Source organism: Mesoplodon mirus (genome assembly GCF_964341445.2).
Source record: "Mesoplodon mirus genome assembly, chromosome: 12".
NCBI lineage: Eukaryota > Metazoa > Chordata > Mammalia > Artiodactyla > Ziphiidae > Mesoplodon > Mesoplodon mirus.
In genome coordinates this window covers 44,810,998-44,825,646 of record NC_138988.1, presented here as the reverse complement: position 1 = coordinate 44,825,646, position 14,649 = coordinate 44,810,998, and the positions used below count along the sequence as shown (strand labels likewise).

Sequence of the window (14,649 nt, the reverse complement as noted above, 5' to 3'; positions counted from 1 at the left end):
TGCTTTCCAACCTCTTCAACATCTAGCTTTCTTCAGCTAAGTGCCAGTGCCAGGCCACCCATGAGGCTACACAAAGTCTGTTTCCTCCAAAGGCAGACCAGCAGGTTCTAGTCCTGGACATCTGGCATTTACCCAGGCAGGGACAGGTTCCTGAGGGGGGAGCAGCAGCAAGCAATCTACTGTGTGTGACACCTAGGCATCAAGCAGTCATGGCAGGAGGTGAAGGCAATAACAAGGAGGTCTGGCAATTGTAATCTATTTGTTAGAAAGTCCGGGCGACACCCACAAAAGTACAAAGAAAATGTGCCAGTTTCCAATGAAACCTTTATATGTTTTATATTAAGGGTTAACATTTACATGTACCTATCAAGGTAAGAAGCTTATAAGCTTTAGTGGTTTATTAACTAGGAAAAACCAGGTAAGATTATACATTTAAGAGGAATAGTTACAGCTGTTAGTGGTCTACCCCTAATTATGCTCCACTCGCCACTACCCAGATTTGAATTGTATTTTTAGAGTTTTCTGAAAAGCTAACTATGTAAATACCCATCCCAGATCTGACCTTGGGGACAGAAGTTTCCATACTCTCACTTCCTGGGTGGGTTGTAGACACAGGTATTATGGGTTCTCTGAACAAAAAAAGCTGAATAAAAAGCCAGGCGACTTGTAACATCCTGCACTGTACTGCAGAGGCCTAGCAGTAGTAACACATATTTATTGGTGTGATCCTACTGCTTGCTCAGTGTGTGGCTCACAATTCCCTGTGCTCCAATAAAGATACTATTGCTGACTCTAGAATTTAAGAACTGCCTTTAATTGCTACCACTACTTTCCTGCCAACACTGGTTTCCCAGATGAGCAAACCAGCTCTTTTGATAAAGCTTTGGACCTTCAGCTTGATCTGGAAATAATCAAGGAATGTGAGACACATACCATCCTGGCGATATCCAAGGGGTTCTCCCTGGGCACCGATATCAAGTCCAAGATCAGCAGTCTAGATAAACAGGTACAAGGCAAAGAAGCAAAATGAAAATTCTCAACTCAAAGCATACTGTCTAATATTTTGAAAACATACTTATTTTCAGATTACGAAAATAATAAAGAACTCAAACATTATAGAAATACTTAGAAAATGCAGAATTACTTTGAAATACAGATGTATACAATACAGAAATACTTCAAACTCTACCCTTCAAAGATACCTAGAGAAACATGTTTTCCCATTGCACACAGTATTAAAAGTACTAATTTATTCTTTCCACAGGTATATATTATTAAGTACTTACTATGTGCCAGGCACTGTTCCTGGTGCTAGAAATATAACAGGAAACAAAACAGGCAAAGTGTCTACCCGCAAAAGGAGTTGCTGACAGGATATGTTATATGAAAAGACTTTTAGAGCCTGCGCAGCTAGAACGAAGCTGCCATTAACTGTGAGAGGAGAGGTCTGGAGAAAGGGAGTGGGTGAGGAAGTTCAGAGCTCAAGTTGGAACATATTAAGATTGCCTATTAAACAGCCAACCAACATACTACTCATTGTTTGGCAGTTTGCTTTATTTTTTTTCCACCTAACAATATGTAGCATCTCTCTCCATTCATTCAACAAATATAATTCACTTTATGTACCATAATTGAAAAAAACTTTCAGGGTGGTTCTACTGTTTCAATGAACAACTGTATTGAGGACAAATACTGAACAAATTAATAGAAATTCAAGTAGAAAAGTAGGTGAAAAATTGAGCATTTTTTAAGAAGTACTGATAAACCGACCTCCAACTAACAGTGGTTAATAGACTGCCTCTTTCTGACAACCTTTTGAAAAATGTTCTTTAGTCTGCTTTTTCATCTGTCTCCCCTGGAAATTCTAACTTGTTTGTTCTGAACAGGCTGTTTAAAGCTGTAGTTTTTCCTCACAGCAGTTGCTAAGAGAGTGTAAAGAATGAATATTCAAGCCAAGGACACAGTCAGTGCAAATGAACGTGTACTGAGTGGTTTGAGAGGAAACCACAAACTGCCTTATACCTGCTCTAGCAAACAGCCAAATAAACGTGCTCACGCTGCCTACCTCATTCCAAGCCATTGGCTCCGTTCTGAAGAGAGAACTGGTCAGCTCAACCGAAAGCCGTTTCTTATAATCCTGTGGCTTGTCCTCAGACATTCGGAACAAAACAGCAGCTGCATATGTTGCTGGGAGAGGGATGGAATAAAGGTCCTTGAGGAAAAGCTGAGGCGTCACTGTACACAAGCTAAAGGCTCTGGTTCCTTTCCTACTTACCCACACCTTCATTCCTAGAATGAAGTAATTCTGTCAGAGGAGCTGTGGCTCCCTCAGCTTCAATAGCTTCTGCAGCCTCCTTGTCCTGAGCAAGTTCACAGAGGACCCCTGCAGCTACTCTTTGGATATTTTCAATGGGAGAATAAAGCAGCTAAGGAGAAAACATACACCCAAAACCTAGTTAAACCTAAAGTTAAAACGTGGCAAGCACCCCATGCACTGTAAACATTCCCAATTCCCAATTCAGAGTGTAAGTGGTATTCGTACTGCTTGTATTAAATCATAAACTCTAAATTTATGTTCCTGAGTGATGCTCAGGAGCAATGGTTTTCTAGAGCATTTTTAGCTACGAACCTTTTCTTCAGAGTTTTATTCAAGCTAAAACTTGGAAGACCCAGAGGTGGCTGGAGGCCTGTGCTCTGGCAGCCCAGACCAGCTTTCATCCCTTCAAAACTGAGCAACCCTAAAAGTGGAGTAGAAAGTCTCCTTCCTTTCTTGAGGTTCTAGTCCCAATGTTTCTCCTTCTACTGCCCAAGAAAAAAGAAGGGAATTTTCATAAATGTATTCAACTAAAAGGACATGACACTTTGAGATTCTGTTTTTTATACTTAGAACAGGAAGCAGGGGCAGTACTGCCATTTTAGAAATGGTGATAGTAGATGAAAAATTAAATGCTGGTGCCCCTATTTTGGTCTCTAATTTCCTGATATTTTGCTTATCTTTAAAATCCTGAAATTTTACTGACACACAGAATCTAGAACACCTCACTTAAAAGCAACATACCTGCACAAACAATGGAATGGTATTTAGGCCTCTGATAACAATTCGGTTGTGAACATCCCGAGCTAGGATGTGAAGGGCTCCAGTACAACCTTCAACTATTTCTTCCATGCGGACCCCCTCCTACCAAAAGAAATATGGTTAATAAATAGGGCATTGTCCTCTCTAAAGTTTATATATTTGAAAGGCTTTCTGTTCTGAGTAGCAATTACTAGATTAGTTATTCACATTATAAACCCAAAGTTCCCCAGAATTTGCAATTAATTAGTTCAGGAATGAAGGTGGACTCCATTCAGTTGAATGTCACTTTCTGAAAGTGGCCTCTTGTCAACACTAATTCCAAGCAGCACCCCTCCCCCATCACGGTACTGTGCACAGCAAAGCACAGCTTCAATATACCTCTGAATCCCAAAGATAACTTTCTTACAGTCAGGGCACCAATCACTCTGGGTAAAGGGATATATAAAGAAAAGATACACAAAGATGGGAAAGTAACGTGCAGACTATGTCAGTGTTTTCTTTCAGATGCTCCCTCTATCTTTGTACATCTATGTGTATTTGGTGAAAACTTAGCAAAGTTTTATCACCAACTGCTAAAATTCTACTGAGCTGCCAGTAGAAAATCCACTCACCTCCTCCAAGACTACTCAACTGATAGGCTATAAGGGAGAAGGAAGTTAGCTTTTGCAAAATATAACTACAATCTGCTTTCCCTCTACCTGTGTTTTTAAAAAGGTCATAATTCTGCTACTTGCAGCAGCTTTTATATTCAACTTCATTTTTATAAGGAAACAAAAGCTCCTTTCTTCCTAGAGAGATTTTAAAAGGTACCCTTTGCATTCTATTAAGCCACCTCATGGAGACAGGCCAACACCAAAAGTAATGAATAGAGAAAGGCAAAGCCTCCTAATGAGTGCATCCATATCACAACTAGCAATCAGAGTCTCAAGATCTGTTCTGGTAAAGTCTTGTTCTCTAAAGTAACCTGATTAAATAAGAGAGAATCTTTGAAGGTCTGAGTCTTAAAACACATTCTGAGGTCAGAAGTGTCTTTAGATACTTGTAATGAAGCTAGTTTTAAGACTGCAAACTTGACATCAAAGTTTCAGGCTAAGATTATAGGTAAAGATCCCAGAAATGCTACTACTTAGTCTTGTAATTTGTTGGCATTCGTTAAGTCCAGGGAAATAGTTTAAACCACTCTTGGAAGAGCTAGTAAAAGGTACATTAAACATTTATAGGTAGAACTGCAGTGGGGGATAAGAGACTCTGAAATCAGACAGACTTGGATTCAAATTATGGCTCTGCTACTTCCTAAGGATGTGAACCCTTTGTATGGATTAAATGAGACCCCAAAGCAGTAAATCGCACTCCACACCCCCTTTGTACGATTGAGGAGGCACCGATGTGAAGGACATGTCAAAGGACGTACCACTAGCGGCCACATTACTCCTTATCTTCTGTGCAGCCACAGAGACATGTCAGTTTTTTTAGTCAATAGCAAGCAGCCCTTCAGGCAGGCAGGAGGATGGAGGGAGCCAATGACCTCAGTAGTTCAGGATCTTACGGATTTTTGCATTCCTTTTAAATAGCCAGGTGTCACTATTAAGATTTACCTACCACAAACTGCTGCTGTGTTCCACCCATAGATGTACGGCGCTGGGTATCCTGATGTGCACGAACCAGCAACTGAACTAGTCGTGGAATGGCACCCTGCTCACGCAAAGGTGCGTGATTTGCGGGACAAAGGGCAAGATTTCGAATCAATCCAACAGTAGCCTGCAGAAAAGAAGGAAGAGTTAAGAACTGGCAAACAACTCAACAAAACCATTTTCTTACCCTAAAATTCCTAACACTACATCTATCACAATCACTTGAAAGTAAAACTGACTACAGAAGCACTTCAAACCCTCACCTCCATCCCAGACATATTTCCTATTTACTAAAGAATACAACTCCTACTTATCAAACCCTGGTGCCTAGACAGCCATCTAATATAGTCAGAGGTAGTACATTTTCAATTCTGCAACCTTCTACTTTCGCTGACAATTTACCTTGATCAGAGGCCAATGGGATGGTGGATGTAGGAGTTTAACCACAACTGGCAGTCCATAGTGAAGGCGAACAGCATTCTGGGCCATCTCAGCTTCCTGGTGTCGGCTGGTCAGATGACGAAGAGCACAGATGGCAGGCTCAGTGATATCCTCCCTGTCACCAGCACGAAGGACAGTACGCACAAGAGCCTCTATACCACCCACTTGGCACACCATCATCTTGTTCTTGTAATTATTGCAAGTGAGATTAGAAAGAATTCCAGCTGCGCAGGTGACCACATTTATATCATCTGAGCCCAGAAGCTGAACAAGGGTCCCAAGAAGACCTTCCATCCCTTCCTATGGAGATGAAAACAGATGCTCAGGACATATTCAGCTTGACTCTTTTTTCATTAAGGCACCAGTTTACTCAGAATTTACCTGTTTAGTTGCAGCATCTGAAAGATTCCTCAGAGTCCAAAGACAATTCTGAACAAGACGTTGACTTGGATCTGTCAGGTGAAGTCCTAAAGCTTGCATTCCACCTAAAAAGATTAAAAAATATCTAAGGTGATGGCTATTAGCTCACAAGTCGTATCAGTACAAAGTGTCTTCTCTAGTCTTACTTAGAAGGTGTCCCTCTTTATTGCCAAAGCTTATCCCCTCCATCTAAGTCCTTTATTTCCTTTCATTTTCTACAATGCTGCTCAGTTTCCCTTTCTTTTCCAGTTCATCTCACCTAGTGACAGTTTCTGTCAAGTATCTATTGTTCCTCTCCTGTGTGGAAAAAGCCTTCATTCTCTCCACAGTCCCCCTGTAGGTAATATTCCTATTACTTATTTCCTTTCATCCAATTATTTCAAAAATATTTAATACCAGGCCCTGGTTTGAGTTGGAGCTATACCAGTGAGCAGAACAGTCTAAAATTCCTACCTTCACAGAGCTCATGGTCTACTTGGAGGCAGACAATAAACAAATACACAATTAGTAAACTAAAACTATACAGTGTGAAATGGTGTTAAGTGCTACAAAAAACATAACACAAGACAAAGGAGGGGGCTACATTTTTAAGTAGGGTAATTAGTCCACCTAAGTGTCAAGGTGACATCTGAGCAAAGACCTGAAGGAGTTATGTAAACTCATGGGGTGAGAACAATCCAAAAAGAAGGCACCAGAACGCTTAATGTCTGGGACTGTATAAAAGACACTGACTCAAAAGATGTGCTTCAAAGTTTCACAACCTTCCATCATTTAGGACCCTAATGAAGGACGTTTACACTGGCAGAGGAGTCTAAATGGAAGCTCAACTCCCCACACACTGGCTTAACTTCACCATCTCTCTCCTACTGACATCACTTCTAAATGCAGTGGGATGTACTTTCCGTTGTCTCCTTGTTTATCTTTTCAGGTCTGCTTTACTTCCTCAATTAGGTTAGGTCTACTTGCTATAATTCTCACGGCACCCTGTACTTTTCCCTTCACAGCATTTATCACAACTATAATTTAGCCTACCACCCCTACAGTAAGACAAGATCATCCCTATCTGGTTCATTCCTCATAGTAGCTCCAGCTGCTAACAGAGAGCACAAGGCTGATGCTACTTCCCTGGTTGTCCAGTGGCTAAGACTCCATGCTCCCTATGCAGGGGGCCCAGGTTCGATCCGTGGTCAGGGAACTAGATACCACATGCCACAACTAAGAGTTCACATGCCGCAACTAAAGACCCCGCATGCCACAACTAAAAGATCCCTGACACAGCAACAAAGATCCCACGTGCCTCAACTAAGACCTGGCGCAGCCAAATAAATAAAATTTTTTTAAAAAGCGAAATTATATTTAGAAAAAAAGACTTGATTCCCCTCAGATCTCATTCCCTCCCTCCACTGTTAAGAGAGTGGATCTTAGTTCCAGATGCCTCTCAGAATAGCCTGAGAGACTTAAACATACACATTCTGATTCAGCATGCCCAGGGTAAAAGTCCAGTGCAGATAGCTTAGAGGCACCCCCGCCTCTTCCTATCCCCGCTAGTAAGTATGTAGCCCTTACTCACATACACTAAGAGGGCAACTCCCAAATCTCTATCCCAGCCCAGTCTTCCCTTGCATTCCAATAGCATACATTGCCAGCTACCTACTGACTTTTAGTCACTTTGAATATGTCAACTCAAATAACATTCATCCTTTGCTATGTATTTTTAGTATCTAATGACTTCATTCCTAGAAGCCTATAACACATCCCAGTGGCCTGGTCTGCTCGCCTTTAGTCATTTGAACTGTCATACGATGCTAGTATTAATATTCCCAACACCTCATCGTGATGCTGTGCCACTGCTCAACAGCCATCAATAGCTTCTCATTATAAAGACCAGGGACTTCGCTGGTGGTGCAGTGGTTAAGAATCTGCCTGCCAATGCAGGGGACACGGGTTGAAGCTCTGGTCCAGGAAGATCCCACCTGCTGTAGAGCAACTAAGCCCATGCACCACAACTACTGAGCCTGTGCTCTAGAGCCCGTGAGCTACAACTACTGAGCCCTTGCATCACAACTGCTGAAGCCCACGCGCCTAAAGCCCATGCTCCGCAACAAGAGAAAACACCGCAGTGAGAAGCCCGCGCACCACAAGGACGAGTCGCCGCAACTAGAGAAAGCCCGCGCACAGCAATGAAGACCCAACGCAGCCAAAAATAAATAATGAAAAAAAAAAAAAGATAAAGACCATATGCTTTAGCATAAGCTTCAGGAGCCCTTTAGGATTTGGATCCCACCTAGTATTTCAAATTGAACTAAGCATTCTACACCTGTGTTTCCAAAGCTGGAATAAAGCATGAATAAACATCTTCCAGGGACCTAGAAACTCCTGCACAATATAGCCCTGCCTGGCTCTAGCTCATTACCCTCATCCTGAGCTATTCATCCCATTACTCACTAGGTTCTAGTTACACAGACTTTCTCCTCAGCACCTAGAACTCAACAATTTCTTTGCTACCTTCAGGACCATCTGGAAGGCACTTAATCCTTCTCATATAGCTTACACCTTCTCATTCTGCAATTTCACTTAACATCCCCCTCTCAGGGAAGCCCCTTCCCTCCCCATTAATTCTGTATCACTATTTGCTTGCTGTTCATTTCTCTTGTAACATTCATTCCAATGTGATCACTCCATCTTTTTGTATATTTTTGTCACATTTACCACCTATAAGAATAAATACAGGGACCATACCTATTTTGTTATCCATTGTATACCATGTGCTTATTACAGTGCTTGAAACACAGGGGCTGAATATTTTCAGAATAAACAAATGAGCATCAGAATAACCTAAGGAACTTCTAAAAATCAAGATTCCTAGGCCTCCAGCCCCATACATTTCCAGCTACCTACTGACTCTCTTGTCGCCTCAACACTCCAGGGATTCTGATTAAATAAGTCTATAAATCTGTATTTTTTGCATGCATTCCAGGTATTTCTGGAATAGCTGTTATCAAGCCAAGTATTAGCCATCTTTTTTTTTTTTTTTTTTGCGGTACGCAGGCCTCTCACTGCTGTGGCCTCTCCCGTTGCGGAGCACAGGCTCCAGACGCACAGGCTCAGCGGCCATGACTCACGGGCCCAGCCGCTCCGCGGCATGTGGGATCTTCCCGGACCGGGGCACAAACCCGTGTCCCCTGCATCGCCAGGCGGACTCTCAACCACTGTGCCACCAGGGAAGCCCCTAGCCATCATTTTTGATGGGTAATATGAACACTGCCTAAACTAGGCTTGAATAAGCACCAAAGGAGGTGTCAAGCAGAACATACACTTTGTCTGAATGTAACTTTGGCTTCAAACTGAATAGGACCATCTACTTTCAGCCTTTTAAGATCCATTCTATCACCCTTTTCCTAAGAAAGGTAATCTAATTAGAACTACACGTGCTGCAAACATGAGAACCCAGAATAGACAAGTATACTTACCAGCTTCTACAATAGCCGGCTTATTACTAGAGCAGACAGACAGCACCTTCAGTACTCTGCTTGTGGTCCACAGTAGTTTCTCATAGGTATAGGTCCTCATTATATTCACTAAAGCTTGAGGTCCACCACTAGCCAAAATGATCAGCTAGAAAGATGTGTATATATTGTTAGTCATGGAATCTTGATCAAATGCCTGAGAAAAGCTACTATTACCAACCTATTTTATTATACAAGAATTTCAGCCAGCTTAATGACTTAAATATATTCCTGGTCATCATTAGCTAGACCCCCATACTGGGGCCCTAGTTAACCCCTCCTTCTACAACATCTCACTCAAATTCATGCACCCCAGTCCTCCCAAAAATATATAAACTCTGGCCCAATTTACTTCTTCCCACACTGATCATAGTAAAAGGAAAAACAAGAACAACCAAACACCGTGTTGGTATGAAACAGTAATGCCCAGATACACAAGTTACATCAAAGCCAACGTGTTTGAGTGAAAATGTGAACCAGAACGGGCACTTAAAAACTCTTAATGATCTGGCTCTTTGCTTTTCCTCATCATAACCACCTCAAAAAGAGACAGCATAAAATAGTCATTCTTGCCCTTTACTCCCCCGCACACCCCCACCTCGTGACTCTACCCCGATCTTCTGAAAACACATCTCATCACTTCAGGCCTCTGCTAAAAACTGTTTCCCATTATTCTTTTAACATGTTCCACTAAGCCCTGCAGGATCTGCCCTATCAACAGTCTCACCTCACACACTTCCTCTTCCTTACTCTTTGCATTTCTTGAATTTCCAAATCTTGCCCTGCTCCTCCCTCAGCAGAACTGTCAAAGATGCCATTTCCTCTCCCTAACCTTCATTCACCTTAATCAATCCCTTCTTAACCTTAAGAGCTAAACTCAACTATCACTTTCTCCAAGAAATCTGCTTGAACCCTCAAAAGAACCCTCAAAATGAACCTCTGGTTCATTTACATGCTCTCATAGCCCCTTTACTTCCCCCTAACACACGAATTAAATAGTAATTAGGGAATTATTTCAGTGTCTCTCTTCCACCCAAGAATGAAAGCTTTAAGAGAAGCTTGCATGCTATATCCCTATCACCTAGCATAGTGCGTTTCATACTGACAACTCAAATATTTAAAGAAATAGAGATGTCCAACTTTTCTAGGATATATACAAAGGGTGAGGCATACAATGAATTTGCCAAAATCCATAGAAGGACATGACATTGGGGGTCTCCCATGCTCCATGTCAACCACATTCAGTACAATTCCTTTACCTTGCTTTCTTGATTGCCATAAGCTAAAATCTGAAGGCAGTCTGTTGTAATAGCCAAGAATTTAACATTTGTTTTGTTGAGCAAGGCAACCATTTTCTGCAGCCCGCCAGCTAAACGCACTGCCATTTTAGCTCCTTCCTGATGCAATAAAAGGTTGTGGAGAGTTGTAATGGCATAAAACAATACAGAATCCACTGGTGAACTGGGAAGAAGAAAAAAGTCTCATCAGAAATGTTGTGATTGCACTCTTCTCCTTCTGAGCTTGGAGCATTCTGACCATGTTTTCTTACCCAAGCATCTTCACCAGGGCAGGAATGCCCCCAGACTTAAAGATGGCCAGCAAGCCCTCACGATGATGGGAAAGATTGTGCAAGGTCCCAGCAGTACAGCGAGCCGTCTCCACATCATTTGTATTCTGCATGGTGCGTACAATAGCAGACACCATCTGAGGAGAACGCATGATGGCGTGTCTGGAAGCTTCCTTTTTAGAAAGCTGATGGACCATAACTGCAGCCTTATTAACCACCACCTATAATGTACAGGAATTAAGAGACGTCATTTTCCAGTTTTCAAATACTGATGCTGGGTAGATATTATAAGACTAGTTCCTTGGGAGTTTCCTTCAAAGCAGATTAAAAAGCTAGCCATGTCACTACTTACCTGGTCTTCATCATTTAGCAGTTTTGTCAATTCAGGGATTGCACGTGTGGCAAGTTCTGCATCATCTTGATAGTTAATCAAATTTACAACTGCATGTTTCAGCATCTGTGATGGTTCAGCCAGACGCTGGACATTAGTGGGATGAGCAGCATCAAACTGTGTAGATGGGATCTGCATGCCCTCATCTAATGTCTCAGGGAACATAGCAGCTCGTACCCTCTGAGCTCGAGTCATTGCATACTGTCCATCGATATCTGGAATAGGTAAAGTCAACACTCACTATCCATAGCTCAGCATTCACCAAGTATGTGCTATCCTAAACAGTCAAGGTGATACTGAAATCACTCCCTTCTCTTTACCACACCATATTATACACTAACTTTTATTAGAATTCTCAAAACTGCATTCTGACTTTCAGTAAGGCAATAATACTCTTACCAGCTACTTGTTCTTGAGTGAAGGACTGAGAAAATCCCTGCTCCCACTCATACAGGACTTGGGTGGTATCCACATCTTCTTCCTCAGGATTGCCTTTACCACTCAGAGAAGGAGCTGTGGTAGTGGCACCGGAATGGATTCCAGAGTCCAGGTAAGATTGTTGCTGCCAGTGACTAACAGCTGCCTTTCTGTCTGGCTCCATGGCCATGTCCAGCTCCATCAAGTCAGCTATAAAAATCAAACAGCACTAGTATTACTACCAGGGAAATGTTACCTTAATTTGAAAATAAAAATCTATGATATGACTCACTGAAATCTTTTTAGAAATAGTCAAGTCTGAAAGACAGCCAAGGATAACAGAATGATGGCCAGGACCAGCTCAGTGATGAAAAATCTGTACTCTTAGGAGACCACCTAACAGTTACTCACTGAATCAGTGAAGAATGGTACTGCATCCAGGCTCCAGAAGCAGTCATCCAGACTAGATTCCTGCTGGTGGCTTGTTTGCTATTTCACCAAGCCATTAGGAGGAGTGAGCAGAAAATGGAGCAAAAGGTAGCCTGACAAGTAAGCAGGGAGAGAGGAAAGCAGGGGAATCTGAGCCAGACTGGGTTAATGGCAATGAAGCAGAGCCCCAATTCAGTAACTAAAGACTATGATACAAACCTTGGGTAGCCATTGTCCACGCGAGATTTTCAAAACCGTAGTATGGTGTACTTCAGAGACCCTAAAAGAGTTAATCAAAGTCATTAGGATTTAAAATTGTTTGATTTTAATACTCATAAGTCACTAGGATGGCCTGTCAAACATCATGGACTACATCCACAAAAAGCCCCAAGTCATCTTCTACCATGTGATATAGTGAAACACAGACCTCATGGTCTCCTCCAAACACTTCAACCACAGCTCTATCATTGCCAAACTTCTAAGTGAAAACTTCTCTTTAACAAGCACCTCTTTTCAGGAGAAATATAAATTACAGATACACAGGATGTCAAAAAAGCAAAATTACTGAAGATGACAAAGAAAGCATAAGCACTCTACTGATGAAAGCCAGGGAGGGGAAACAGCTATTCAAAATCAACTCCTCCTTGAGCTCCAAAAGTCCTCTCCTCTCCCTTTTTAATTTCTTTCACGGAAAAATTCATCATAGGGCTTCTTTGGACAATAGAGGTCCAGTGGGATTTTAAAAACACCAAATTAAAAAAAAAAAAACCACCAAATTTTCATTTAATGGGTCAGTTGTTACTGTTTTCTTTTCTGATATAATACAATTATATTATATTTAAATACCTTCATAAGGTATTTTATGTGTGGTGACTGGATCAGAACAGTAGATTTCAGATTTTTTACTAAGAAGTAAAATTACTTCTCAAATTAAAGTTTGCAACACAAATGAAAAGCACCTTTTTTAGTCAAACTTTTCTAAGTTCAATTTTATAGCAATGATTTATTATAAATACAAGTGAATGCTTTGATCAATGTAAAAATCATTCACATATATATTAAAAAATCTTAGCATCTAATTTATGTCTGCATTTTGGCATTTTTGTGTAATATTCAGGAAAACACTGAATTACACAGGGAGCTATTTGCAAATGAGACCAGTTTAAGGGCTCATGGTCTGTAGATATTCCTAATAACCAAACTTCCTTTATTACATAGTCTGCCCCAAACAAGTTCCTCTTGCACTACAAATTAAAAATTAGATGTAAATTACCAACGTGGACTAAGATATTTAAGTGTGAACTGTGTTTTCTATCAGTGTCCAAAAAAGTTTAAATGTGTTTAATATAATGCAGTTGGAAACTGTACTCTAAAGTCCTATTTTATCTATGTAAAGGAAGCATGTGTTGATTATTCCTGGATTTGTTCTTCCAAAACTAGCTTTTTATAACCACAAAGATCACTTGACACCTAAAGCTGACAAGAGTTGTGGACACAATTGTTTTATCGTACACAGTAGGAACAACTGATGATTTACTTACAAGGCAAAGTGAAGGACAGAAAATAACAAAGGTGATTCCTGTCAACAAGAAACTTATATTTTAAAATCATGTACTAAGTAGGATTATGTGTTTATTGTTTCGATTCAATAGGATGGGAAGGGGTGTGTAGAAACCTGCACTTTTTTTTTTTTTTTTTTTTTTTTTTGGCGGTACGTGGGCCTCTCACTGTTGTGGCCTCTCCCGTTGCGGAGCACAGGCTCCGGACGTGCAGGCCCATCGGCCATGGCTCACGGGCCTAGCCGCTCCGCTGCATGTGGGATCTTCCCGGACCGGGGCACAAACCCGTGTCCCCTGCATCGGCAGGTGGATTCTCAACCGCTGCGCCACCAGGGAAGCCCGAAACCTGCACTTTTAATGAACATTCTAAGGATGCAGAAAGTGATCTGCAGGCCATATGTTGAGAAATACTACGATGGAAGAAACCAAGGTTCTCTGTCCACTGATGGCTGTATTTTAGTCCTTATCTTTTGCTTATCTTTGAGAATGGCTATTTAACCATTTCTCCACCCCTCTGAAAAATGGGTTCCCCACTCCAGCTCCCAATATATTTCCAGGGAAGGGGACTTAAAACATGTTTTACACTGAGCTTCTCCTCTGGCCAATGCCACAGGACTCAAAAACCAACCAGTCACATCTACAGGTGCAGCTGTTTAAGAAGTGTTTTGATGTATCTGGCATCAAGAAAAAAAAATATAGTGTTTTTTTTTCCTTGTTGAGACAAAGGCAAAACATATTAGCCAAATTACTGGGTAAAATCTACTTATGTGGGCTGACCTAGTAACTTGACTTAGATTATAATGATTTTATGGAAAAAAGCAAGTTCATGTTCCAAACTTACAACATCTATTTGCATGTTGGGGACATCTTAGTACTATTATTTTTTTATAGCACTTTCAAACTTAAGCAACATACATAAAAATTATTCTTGCTCTTCATGGCAACCCTCTGAAGTGAGGGAGGCCAAGTGTCAATCAGCAAGAAGTAAAAAGTAGGAATGAAAATGGGGATCTACATAAGCAGCAGTATATACCAACTCACCCCTACACTGATCTGCAGACAAATCCAAATTTACCTAAAATTTGAGAAATATTTCCTGAAGAAATTGAATATCCTACCCAGAGAACTACGGCAGAATCTTGCCCCAAAGGAAAGCTTTCCTATTCTTCCTCTCGGCAGAGCTTTCAGCCCAAGGGCTGGCTCCCCTCTACT

The 14,649-nt window shown here is 41.3% G+C and overlaps 1 protein-coding gene across 2 annotated transcripts in view; it reads right to left on the bottom strand.

Annotated features, from left to right (window-relative positions):
* Positions 1-14,649, bottom strand: part of CTNNB1 (catenin beta 1) — a 41,150-nt gene that overhangs the window by 1,419 nt on the left and 25,082 nt on the right. For both annotated transcript variants that reach the window (XM_082637800.1, XM_082637801.1), the window contains exons 2-14: positions 12,098-12,158; positions 11,432-11,659; positions 10,994-11,247; positions 10,624-10,862; positions 10,334-10,535; positions 9,039-9,183; positions 5,530-5,633; positions 5,110-5,448; positions 4,676-4,834; positions 3,059-3,178; positions 2,276-2,426; positions 2,066-2,187; positions 934-994 (exon numbers count right to left, since the gene is read on the bottom strand). In XM_082637800.1, the coding sequence (XP_082493926.1) occupies positions 934-994; positions 2,066-2,187; positions 2,276-2,426; positions 3,059-3,178; positions 4,676-4,834; positions 5,110-5,448; positions 5,530-5,633; positions 9,039-9,183; positions 10,334-10,535; positions 10,624-10,862; positions 10,994-11,247; positions 11,432-11,659; positions 12,098-12,110 (2,137 nt within the window). In that variant the 5' untranslated portion in view covers positions 12,111-12,158. The remainder of the gene's footprint in view (positions 1-933; positions 995-2,065; positions 2,188-2,275; positions 2,427-3,058; positions 3,179-4,675; positions 4,835-5,109; positions 5,449-5,529; positions 5,634-9,038; positions 9,184-10,333; positions 10,536-10,623; positions 10,863-10,993; positions 11,248-11,431; positions 11,660-12,097; positions 12,159-14,649) is intronic.